The sequence below is a fragment of the Protomyctophum bolini genome, assembly GCF_963924005.1.
Source record: "Protomyctophum bolini genome assembly, chromosome: 2".
NCBI classification, from domain to species: domain Eukaryota; kingdom Metazoa; phylum Chordata; class Actinopteri; order Myctophiformes; family Myctophidae; genus Protomyctophum; species Protomyctophum bolini.
The window spans coordinates 20,958,395-20,970,975 of record NC_137863.1 but is presented as its reverse complement, the minus strand read 5'-3'; the positions used below and the strand labels follow the sequence as shown (position 1 = coordinate 20,970,975).

The 12,581-nt window shown below is 47.9% G+C and overlaps 1 protein-coding gene across 1 annotated transcript; it reads left to right on the top strand.

The window, feature by feature from the left end:
• Nucleotides 1–8,413: 8,413 nt before the first annotated feature.
• LOC308333193 (DNA polymerase delta catalytic subunit-like) lies at nucleotides 8,414–11,791 on the top strand (the record flags this gene model as incomplete). The annotated part of the gene is made up of 1 exon (XM_080789409.1): nucleotides 8,414–11,791. The coding sequence occupies one exon, from the start codon at nucleotides 8,414–8,416 to the stop codon at nucleotides 11,789–11,791; it is 3,378 nt and encodes a 1,125-aa protein (XP_080645535.1).
• Between the last annotated feature and the right edge of the window lie 790 nt (nucleotides 11,792–12,581).

Here is a 12,581-nt window from a genome sequence, read left to right as displayed (position 1 = left end):
GTTAGTGCAGCTTTAAGAAGCTTATGGATAAAGAGTGTGCTAAATGCCTAAATTGTAATTGAAGTTTGTAATAGACGGCAACAAAACCAAACATGAAAATAATGCAGCGGCTCTGCCTCCAGCAGACTCAAATGACAGATTTTAACTATATTTACTGACCACAAAACTGTTATGAGTTCTTCAGCATGTATGATCAAAACAAAAAAACACATTGGAAAAAAAACAAAGGCATTTTCTTAATATCTGCAATTTCAGGAATGCCGACAGGAGGCACCAAATGCTGGTCCAGGCCATATGTGGAAAAAAAATGCATGGAGCTACACATGGAATTTCATTTCAGCAGCAGCACGTGTTCCTCCAGGACACATGATACTAATGTAACTCCTCTAATTGATACATAGTCACTGAGGAGTCAGAACCAAACATGAACCCAGGGTAGAGGGGTTCAGTGAATGTTGTCTGGATGGTGAATAGGTGTGTCCGTGAGTCAGGACAAACTCTGTAGAATTTCAGAGTGCCAGCATCCCAGTCCAGATACACTCCAATTCTGTTGGAGATAGAGGGATAGAAAGGGACTTTAGTTATCTTCCTATTGTGCCGAATACTGTACCTTTTACAATGACAAACTTCATAACATTCCAGACTCCATGACCTGTCATTGAATCCCAAACCACAGTCAAAACCCAATCCTTTCCTGTTGATTCCTCTGTATGTCACTGATATAGAAACCCTTCCACTCCACTCTACGTCCCAGTAATAGCATCCGGTCAGACCCTCCCTACATACAACCTGTTCCCAGGAATCAAATCTGTCCTGATGTTCCGGATACGCCTGATTCTCTCTAACACGCGTCACCTTTCTGTTGTTGTCAGACAGAGAGAGGTTTTTGTGTGCTGTGTTTGGGTCCAGTGTGAGCTCAGAGAATGAAACCTCTCTCTTACCGAACTCATCCTGCTGCACCGGAGAGAGGAGTTGCACCAAAGACTGTTTATCTCTTGACAGTTGGGTCTTTTCCCCGTCCCATTTCCTCTTGTCCTCTGCCCATTTACTTCTCTCGTCGGCCCTCTCGTCCTCCATACCTTTAATCCTGTCTTCCAGTTCCAGGACCGTCGCCTTCAAATCGGTTGTCAAGTTCTCAGTCTTCTGCTCTGAGGAAAGGATCTTCCGTGCCAAAGCCTCCTTTTCTTTGGTCAGTTGGATTTTCCCCTCCTCCCATTGCTTCTTCTCCTCCCTCGCGTCCTCCATGTTTTTCATCATGGATTCCATTCTCTGAACCTTAGTCTCCGTCATCCTCATCTCATCCTTGATGTTGACGCTGTTCTGCTCGGCGGAGAAGAACTTGCGTGACAAGTCCTCGTTTTCTCTCAGGAGTTGGAGTCTCTCCTCCTCCCATCTCTTCCTCTCCTCCCTCCTCTCCTCCATGATGTTGACGCTGTTCTGCTCGGCGGAGAAGAACTTGCGTGACAAGTCCTCGCTTTCTCTCACAAGTTGGAGTCTCTCCTCTTCCCATCTCCTCCTCTCCTCCCTGATGTTGACGCTGTTCTGCTCGATGGAGAAGGACTTGCGTGACAAGTCCTCGTTTTCTCTCACAAGTTGGAGTCTCTCCTCCTCCCATCTCTTCCTCTCCTCCCTCCTCTCCTCTATAATGTTGACACTGTTCTGCTCGGCGGAGAAGAACCTGCGTGACAAGTCCTCGTTTTCTCTCACGAGTTGGAGTCTTTCCTCCTCCCATCTCCGCCTCTCCTCCTCCATGATGTTGACACTGTTCTGCTCGATGGAGAAGAACCTGTGTGACAAGTCCTCCTTTTCTCTCACGAGTTGGAGTCTCTCCTCCTCCCATCTCCTCCTCTCCTCCTTGATGTTGACACTGTTCTGCTCAGTGGAAAGGGACTTGCATGACAAGTCCTCGTATTCTCTCACGAGTTGGAGTCTCTCCTCCTCCCATCTCCTCCTCTCACCCCTCCTCTCCTCCTCTATGCGTTCAATCGTCTCTTCCATTTTCGGGACCGTCGTTATCAATTCCGTTCTCATGTTCTCGTGCCTTTGCTCTGAGGAGATGAGCTTCTGCGCTAGAGCCTCTTTTTCTATCGACAGTTGCATTTTCTCTACCTTCCATTTATTCCGCTCCTCTGTCATCTCTCCCCGCAAGCTTCCGTCCTTATTCAAGGCCGTGATTTCTGTCGTCTTCATCCTGCTCTTGATGTGCTCGTTGTTGTCCTCAATGGAGGACCTCTGTAACCTCTGTAATGAGTCCTCTTTTTCTCTGATAAGTTGGAATCTCTCTTCGTCCCAAAGCTTGCTAGTCTCGATCCTCTCCTCTTCCAAGTATTTAATCCACTCCTCCATTTTCCGGACCCTGTCCTCCGTCGTCCTTGTATTGCGATTCATGTCTTTATATTTCTGCTCTGCCGACTGGAGCTGTTGTGACAGAGCTTGTTTTTCTTTAATCAGATCGTGGAACCTTTGTGACAAATCCTGTTTCTCTTTAGTCAGTTGGACTCTATCCACCTCCAATTTCTTCCGATGCCCTTTCCTGTCATCTTGCATGTTTCTAATCTTCACGTCCTTTCCCGGCACCGTGTTGTCTTTCAACGTGGTCTTCATGGTGTCACTGTGTGTTTCCACGGCCGAGAGGAATTTTTTGGACAAGTCCTCTTTGTCTCTAGAAAGCTGGACTCTCTCCGCTTCCCAGTTCCTTGTCTCCTTCCTCCTCTCGTCCTCCATCTCTTTAAACCTCTGTTCTATCCTCGCAATCTTCATCTCAGTTGTCTTCATCATGTTATTCATGACTCCATTTTTCTGCTCTGCAGAGTTTAACTTTTGTAACAGAGACAGTTTTTCGTGAGATACTTGGTAGTACCTTTGTGACAGTGCATGTCTTTCTCTGATTAGTTCCGCTCTCTCCACCTCAAATTTCTTTTTCTCCCCCTTCCTCTCTTTGTCTTTGCCTTTAATTTCTTCTTCCATTTTCTGGACCCGGGTCTCCCATTTCCTCTTGGACTCCTTCTTCTCCTCCTTGAGGATGTTAATCACCTGAGACCTCCTTTTCTTATCAAACTCCATGTCCTTAATCTTCTCTTCTTGCGATTTCTGCTTTTCAGTCAATGTAGCTTTCATTTGTTGCCATTCTTTCCTTTTAATGAACTTCTTGTTGATCTCTTCTATGGCTTTGCGTAGGGGCTTGTCTTGGCTTGCTTTGAAGAATTCTTTCCGCGGCTTCTCCAAAGTGAAGGTCCTTTCATTCTGGACTTGAGATGATCGAGAAGATCGACCGCTAATGTTTCCATATCCTTCTGTCGTTGCTTTGGAAATTAAGCGTTTCTTCATTTCACAAAGTAAACTTTGCTATTTTAAAATGTAAACAGAGGTGCATGTATACTTATGGGTCAGTGCATGGCTGACACATTCATTTATTCCCAAATTCTCCAAAGTTTGTGAGTATTGAAGATGTCATGGTTGCTATGGTAGCAGATGTCAAATGCAATCACTAGTTCTAGAACTCTAGTGACCTGTTGGCCATACAGAACATAATGGCCAAATATGTTTCTAATACAGGAAACACCCACATACGCACACACGCACGCACACACGCATGCACCCACGCACGCACGCACGCACGCACGCACGCACGCACGCACGCACGCACACACACACACACACACACACACACACACACACACACACACACACACACACACACACACACACACACACACACATCCATCCACATCAACATAACATCAATTAATCCTTCTATTGTGACTTAAATGGATCTAAACTGTTTTCGGATGCGTATGTCAGTGACTACCTCAGCCAATCAGGGATTGTGAATCTTTGGTGGTCCCCTCGGCCAATCAGGGATTGTGTATTTTTGGTGGCGTCGCTGATCGGCCAATCCAATCAGGGATTGTGTGTTTTTGGTGTCATCACCCGGCCAATCAGAGCGCAAGTTGGCAGATTGCTGCGTATGTCGGTGGGTTTGCTCGGCCAATCAGGGATTGGCTGATGACGTAACATTGTAACTATTATTTATTATGTTTGTTTATGGGTTTCGCGCACAAGTAGGCCAACTTGTGTGCAAAGTGCAAATTGGCAGCTCGACAGAGTGCATTTCTAGTTACTTGCGCAAGCAGAGCGTAAGTAACGTTGTTTGTCCGGTGCACCGATGCGTATGCCGTGGCTGCATGATTTGAGAGTAATGAAGATATGTACCAATGCCAGGGTATAACTGGCTCTCGATAGTGACGTAATAAAGGTAGGTTTCAGATTACATACTGTATACATAGAGGCATTGGCTGGGCTTCCCGAACGCATTTAGTGTAAGACTTGTAGTGCCGCACATGTTCAGATGCCGCACACAGAAGCCTGTGAACATAGACATTCCGTGCATAGATGTGCCACGCAATGGTAGGCCTCAGGTCTACCATTCTGAAATTTAATTTAATAATATTTGGACTGCTGGACAGCTGACAGTACAGTGAGTAAACCCAGAGATGGAAGATGTACTCCATTCTCTACAATGTTTTACTTACTGTAAGTAAAAGTAACAATACTGCAATGTTATTGCAATTGTATTCCTGTATTAAATATATATTGAGTCAAAGTAGTTCAAAATTGAAAATATAATATAAAGCCAAAATACTTAATTAGTTACTTTACACCTGCACTGTGTAAACCTAGTAATAGGGACTAACAATTAAGTAGTATAGGCAAGGTACGTTTACAAGCTGCTTTACACAAACCGTAGTTAAAACCAAACGCAAATGAGAACAAACCAAAGGACAAATAAACAAACCATTATATTTACCACCAGCTCAGTGCATTGTGGTGGTTACAGTGTCCGTGTAGCCTACACCAAGCTGCCTCACGCTACAGAAACAGGAGATAGGCTACTGTCCTATGGGCCTCGTGGCTCGGTAAGCCTTACTTACTTATTAACCATAAAACAATGGTGATAATTAATAGGGGCAACGATGTAAGACGAGAGGAAGAATGAATATTATAATCATATATATATTAAACAGTGCAAATCCAAAACAAAAATGTGTTTCCATAATTTATTTATTATTTATGTGTGAAGCACTCAAAGAAAAAAAAATGGCTTTATAAAAAAAAAAAAAGATGAGTTAAATACTATTCCTCTTTGTCCAGTGGTATTCAGTAATTATCTGAATCCCAGTTGCCTCAAGGATGCCAGTTCTCTGTGCGCGGCGTGAGCTTAACCTTTTAAACCCTCTATTTTTGGTAAAACTTAGTTGGGTTACAACTGTACTCGGACGGCTTTTTCTGTCTATGCCAATTATCTCCGCCAAAGTGTTAGATATAGGCATGCTGCAGGGTTTATTCAAAATGACAGAAACCCTTACCCCTACACCTCTTGACTTCCACCCCTGCAATATCTGGTGCACAACCGCCTGACGGAGTCTCCTGGTGTTCTGTCCTCGTGTAGGTGGCTCAAAATCACAGTATCATCAGCATATATTACAATAGTCATAACATAGTAGTAGTAGAGTGTTCAGTAGGTGAGACCAGCCTCTCCCATGTACTGCGCTTTGATTTCTGACAGTATCCCATTGACTTTCACATGCTGTGTCCTAATAGGTTAAAAAATAATAAAACCATCTAATCAGGATAGTGTTGACACTTGTGTTGTTTGGAGATAACTTGCAAAAATACTGGATGGCGTCTTCAGTGCTGCGCTCATGCTTATAAGAAAATGTACTTTGTCTAAGATTAGCTCAACTTCCCTCTTGAGCAGGGACACTACAGATTTCTCAAAACATTTCATTACAATTGAGGTCAAATCTAAAGGACAAAAAAATCATTATCCACTATGGACTGACCTCCACAAAATGTGAGTGTCTAACTCTAAGGGCCATTTCCAACCATCATGTGGCATCAGTGTATGCAGCATGTTGTCGTGAGAGAAGTATTTTTTTGGGTGATAATTTGCTAAAGGCAGCCAGTGCTTTCCTGATGAGCTTCCTGAACTTCTTCCCTTTTGACTTTTTCACTGGTTGCCTCGTGCCATCTGGCTGTGAGGTCAGAGGACCATTCTTTGAGTTCATAGCGATCCCGGGCGACGAGGGGACTGGGCCGCCGTCACAGACATCCTTTTTCTTAACTGCGTCCTCTTCCTCCAGCTCTTTATGTAGAAAGCTCATGACTTCCCCCTTCAACGAAATCTGCTGTGGAGAGCGGAACTCCGCGGGGACCATAACAGGCACGATGTCGATAGCCATCTCTGGAAGAGGTGCAGATTGACTGTGGCTTTCAGGACTGCGGTCAGCCACCGGAACCACCTCATGTACGGGTTTCTGCGACGCAGTCGCTGCTGGGCTGCTGACAGAGGCCTCGTCATCTTCCTCATCTTCCTCATATAATGTCTCCAGAGGTGGTCTAAATCCAGTCTCACTATCTATCGAGTAGTCATCCTCCTCACATAGGCCGACGATATAGGGGAGATATTTGAGGTGATCGTTACTCATCGTTACATTCTCGCACGTGCACTCGTACTCGCACGGGCACTCGTGCTCACACTGGCACTCGTGCTCACACGTGCACGCGTACGTGGACAGGCACTCGTTCTCGCACATGCACTCATACTTGCACGGGCAGACGTGCTCACACGTGCACTCGTACTCGCACGGGCACTCATGCTTAGCTGTGATTGGAAACTCAGCATATGAACCCAGTTCTGAATCCATGTCTGAAGTTCTGTAGACTGCAGCCGCAGTTCGTGGTGGTGTGCTCTGTTTAGCGGTAGTATTAGGATACCAGGAGATGACTCCTTCAGAATGTGAGTCAATAGTTTTTATACTCCTGGCACAATGTATGACGTCAGAACTGTGCAATGACGTCTTCACAAAGAGGACCATATTATTTATATCTCTACCGGGCTGAAGTGGAGGTTATGTTTTCACCTTGTCTCTGTGTTTGTGTATTTATCTGTCTGCAGCTAATCTTGCAAGCGTGCACAAAGTATTTGTCAAGTCTATGGACTTTAATGTTTGTTTAGGGAAAATTATGATGTAATTTGTGCCAGCCAAGTCTACTTGGACTTTAATGTTATAATTTAAAGATATTTTTGGGCCCTTTTGCCTTTATTGATAGATCACAGTATGTTGACAGGAAACGGGGAGAGAGATGTGGGGGAAGACACGCAGCAAAGGTTGTCGGGATCGGGACTCGAACCCGCGACACCTGACTGGTACCCTGACTGTTAGGCCGGCCCGGGCCGTTTAGGGTAAATTATGATGTAATTAAATTCGTGCCAGCCAAGTCTGTGAACTTTAATGTTTGTTTAGGGCACAAAATGACAACGTAAGACATCATCTGGCTGATATAAATACTGACCTCGCGGTGACCCTCACTTCACACGAGTGTGATTTTTATAATAATCTAAGACCCACCAGGGTGTGCTTTACTGTGTTTATCGGCACGACAGCATTGCTGCATGCGGGAATCAGCGCAGCGCTTATGGAACAGTGGGCTAGGAAGGTTTGGGAAGGACCCTGCATGCTCTGTTCAACCTGACCTTCTCTCCGGCCGGAGGTCATGACTCCAGACCTGCTGGTGCTGATGAAGGCAGGCAGCCTGCTGCTGGAGAACAGAGAGGCTCAGGGACATGCACACTAGACATCAAAGGGGGCTTGCAGCTCTACTTCTGTGTGCTGCATTTTGAGGACCAAATTAATCAACAAAACCATGGAAACCATGGTAGTATAGTGAGCTCCACCAATGAGATACATGATGTAACGGCATCATCACCATCATCACTGCTAAGTCACCGAGACGCCCATCTGAGTGCCCTGTTGTTACAACAAGAACTGACTATTTTAAATGTTTTTAAATGTTTTTTAAAACATGGCTAAAAAGATTAGGCATGAAGCGCCACGCAACAGAGGGCCCATAGTGTTCGAGAGGCTTTCACTTATGTTGACCACAATAAGAGGTTTTCCACAATATAGTTCATTCACAGCTACCATATTTGGTTACAAATACCAAAAATCGAAACTTCATTATGGTAGTGATTTCTCTGGTTTGTTTGCATCTGATGCCGTGACGACTATAACTGAGTCATAGTGACATGAGCGTGATGACAGTGATAAGCATACTGCTAGGCACAGTATGAAGGGAAAAACACAGCTTGTGAGAAACATACTATTGAACCTTGGGGTGGACCAGCGACTCAACTCTTCTTCAGACATAGGGGGAAATACAGAACTGTGATTCATTGAGAACGTCTGTAGTTCTCATTGGCAAGACATCAATGTGGTTAAGGTTATTGGACACCACTGCAGCGAGTGTTTAGATAGATAGATAGATAGATAGATAGATAGATAGATAGATAGATAGATAGATAGATTACTACGCTGAAACTGCTCAGACAAACCTCCCAAGTATCAGAGCCATGGAGGCCACCACTTCGCCTCACATCCACCCTTCATCAGGCCCCCGTCGCAGACGCACCAGGGCTCCATTGAAGGGTGAACCCCAGGCCAAGCACCCCAAAGTGGGGGGTGAATGGGAGAACGGCCCGTCTGGATTTGAAGAGGAACTGGCAATGTTTGAAGAAGCAGGGATGGACACTGAAGACAGGGGAGAAGGACAGGCGGGTGGTCATGGTGTCATTCCCATAAGCGACCTCTATTCTGCAGATGTCAGCCCTCACTGGAGGCGGCCTCACGCCCCTTCACTAAACCCTACTTCCGACACACTGGTTTTTCAGCAAATCGACCTGGACTACTATATAGGGGCGTCTGTCGCCAGTATGCCCGGTCAGGCGCAGGGAAATGTTCCCATCGTCCGCATGTTCGGCGTGACAGATGGCGGGAACAGTGTGTGTTGCCACGTTCACGGTTTCACACCTTACTTTTATGTTCTGGCGCCCAGTGGTTTCACCGCCGATTACTTGGGAGAATTCAAATGTGAGTTGAACTCGGCCGTGTTGAAGGACATGCGCCACAACGAGGATAACATCTGGCATGCGGTCCTGGCCGTGGACGTGACTCGCAAGGAGAACATGTACGGTTTCCAAGGGAAGAGCGGGATCCGGGACTTCCTGCAGATTACTGTGGCTACGCCCCATCTCGTGGCCGCGACCAGGAGAGTCCTGGAGCAGGGCTTTAGGTTCGGACAATTCCCCTATCAGAGCTACGCCCCCTTTGAGGCCAACGTCGACTTTGTAATGAGATTCATGGTGGACTGTGATGTTGTTGGATGCAGCTGGGTGGAGCTGCCCAAAGGAAAGTACCAAGTGCGTGAAGATAGTAAGGATTCTACAGACACGGATGGTGCCAGCTGCCCAGGGAAAGTGACCTGGTGTCAGTATGAGGTGGATGTTGGATGGAGGGATGTGATCAGTCACCCAGCAGAGGGGGAATGGCAGAGGATTGTGCCACTCAGGATCCTCAGCTTTGACATCAAGTGCACCGGAAGAAAGGGGATATTCCCGGAGGCGGACAAAGACCCCGTGATTCAGATAGCGTCCGTGGTGCAGAGACAGGGAGAGAAGGAGCCCTTTGTTCGCACGGTCTTCTCCCTGCAGTCCTGCGCAGGTATTGTAGGTGCTCAGGTACTATGCTTCGCCCAGGAGAAACAGCTCCTGCAGAGCTGGGCAGAGTTTGTGAGGACGGTGGACGCCGACATTGTCACCGGCTACGACATCCAGAATTTTGACTTTCCCTACCTGGTAAACAGGGCACTCACTCTGAAGGTCACCACATTCCCCTACCTGGGCCGAGTGCGAGGTGTCAAGTCGGTCCTGAAAGACTCCATCTTCCAGAGTAAACAGACGGGCCGCCGGGAGAACAAGAACATGAATATGGAGGGTCGAATTCAGCTGGACCTGCTGCAGGTGCTTCTACGGGGCTACAAACTCCGCTCATACACACTGAACGCGGCCAGTTCCCACTTCCTGCAGGAGCAGAAGGAAGACGTCCGATATTCCGTCATCGCTGATCTGCAGGACGGCGATGAGCAGACACGCCAGCGCTTGGCCGTCTACTGCCTGAAAGACGCTCACCTGCCTCTGCGTCTGCTGCACAAGCTGATGTTTGTCATCAACTACGTGGAGATGGCTCGGGTCACTGGTGTATCGTTATCCTACCTGCTCTCCAGGGGGCAGCAGATCAAAGTGGTCTCCCAGCTGATGCGACAGGCAGTGAAACGGGACATGGTCATGCCTGTGGTGAAGTCGCTGGGAAACGAGGAGTCCTACACCGGCGGTGCGGTTTTTGAGCCGCAGAAAGGCTTCTACAGCGTTCCCATCGCTACGCTAGATTTCTCCTCCTTGTATCCGTCCGTCATGCAGGCTCACAACCTGTGTTACACCACGCTGCTGCTGCAGAAAGGATCCGTGGAGGAGCTCGGTCTGTCCCAAGACGACTTCATCCAGACTCCTACCGGTGACCGGTTTGTCAGGAGGTCCGTGAGGAAGGGACTTCTTCCTGAGATTCTGGAGAACCTGCTGACGGCCAGGAAGAAAGCGAAAGCTGAGATGAAGAAAGAGACGGACCCCTTCAGGAAGCAGGTGCTGGACGGCCGGCAGCTGGCCCTGAAGACCAGCGCCAACTCTGTGTATGGCTTCACAGGCGCTCAGGCGGGCAAGCTGCCCTGCCTGGAGATCTGCCGGAGCGTCACTGGCTTTGGAAGGCAGATGATCGAGAAAACCAAGCAATTGGTAGAGTCCAAGTACACTGTCTCCAACGGTCATCGAGCGAACGCTAATGTGATTTACGGTGACACGGACTCTGTCATGGTGAAGCTGGGTGTGGCCACCGTTCAGGAAGCCATGGAGGTGGGCAGGGAGGCGGCAGAGTGGCTCTCCTCCCACTTTGACGCTCCGATCAAAATGGAGTTTGAGAACGTTTACTGCCCGTACCTGCTGATGAACAAGAAGCGATATGCCGGCCTCTCCTTCTCCTCCAGCGCAGACACGCACGACAAGATGGACTGCAAGGGCATCGAGAGCGTCCGCAGAGACAACTGCCCTCTGGTGGCCAACCTCGTCAGTGCGTGCCTGCGGAGCATCCTGGTGGAGCGGGACCCCGAGGGGGCGGTGGCCCGCGTCAAAGAGGCCATCTCAGACCTTCTGACCAACCGCGTTGACATCAGCCAGCTGGTCATCAGCAAGGAGCTGACCCGATGCACCCAGGAGTATGCCGGCAAGCAGGCGCACGTTGAACTAGCGGAGAGGATGAGGAGGAGGGACCCTGGCGGCGCCCCTCAGCTGGGAGACCGCGTCCCCTACGTCATGGTCAGAGCTGCAAAGGGAGCCGCGGCCTACATGAAGTCTGAGGATCCCATCTATGTTCTGGAGAACAACATTCCCATCGACACTCAGTACTACCTGGAACAGCAGCTGTCCAAGCCTCTGCTGAGGATCTTTGAGCCCATCCTGGGTGAGACCAAGGCGGAGAGCGTTCTGTTCAGGGGCGAGCACACACGGTGTAAAACTCTGTCAAGTTACGGTTCGCACGGGGGTATGATGGCGTTCGCTCAGAGGAGGAGCGCATGCGTGGGCTGCAAAACCGCGCTCAAAACGGACACGGCCGTGTGCGACTTCTGTAAGGAGGAGGAATCTGAGCTGTATCAGAAGGAGGTCTTTCGTCTCGGGGCTCTGGAGGAGCGCTTTGCCAGGCTGTGGACACAGTGTCAGCGCTGTCAGGGGTCCCTCCACCAAGACGTCCTCTGTACCAGCCGGGACTGTCCTGTCTTCTACATGAGAACCAAGGTCCAAAAAGACCTGCAGGACCAGAGCAAGCTGCTCGCTCGCTTCGGGTGGTGAGTGATTGCAGGGGTTGAAAGCAGTACATCTACTCAAGTACTGTATCTTTTCTTTACTTGAGTATTTCCATTTTCTTACACTGATTAATACCAAGGTAACAGCAACACGCTTGGGTCCGATTCATACTCCTATTTTAGAGCCGAATAAAAGTCGGTTCGGCGCTGTAGGTTTTTTGAGGGCATTTGAGGTTCGGGGGGGGAACCGTCCTAAAGTCGTCTCTTCTGTGCTACTGAAATTTTCTGACGAGCCGAAATCATTTCGGCACTACAGCGCCGAAACAGTGGTAAAATAGGAGTATGAATCGGCCCTTAGACTCGCAAGAACAGCCCATTTTGAAGAGTAACATAATCTTATCATATCTTTAGATACCTCAATAGAATTATAGTGTGCACAAAACAATGATTACTTCCCTGAAGTAATCATTTTATAAAGGTGGTAATCATAATGGTTGAAAATTTGCCCGCGGACCCCCATTTGAAAAGATATGCTGCAGGGACCCCAATAAGAGAAGATTTTTACTTGCAGAGATTCTCAACCTGTGTAATTTCATTCCCAGTTTAACATGTCTACAGACCCCCATTTAATGGCATTTCTATCTCTGTTTTGAATAATATTATTGTAAAATCAATGTTAATTTAACTCTGAGAGTGTACAAGTGGAACCAAATGGCAAATGGACCTGTTAGGGTCCATTCGTTCACTCTCGGAGTTACAGACCCACAAGGGTCCATTTTTGGTTCCAAACAATCATTTAGCTGTGGAACTCCCTCAAGGACCCCTGGGGGTCCCCG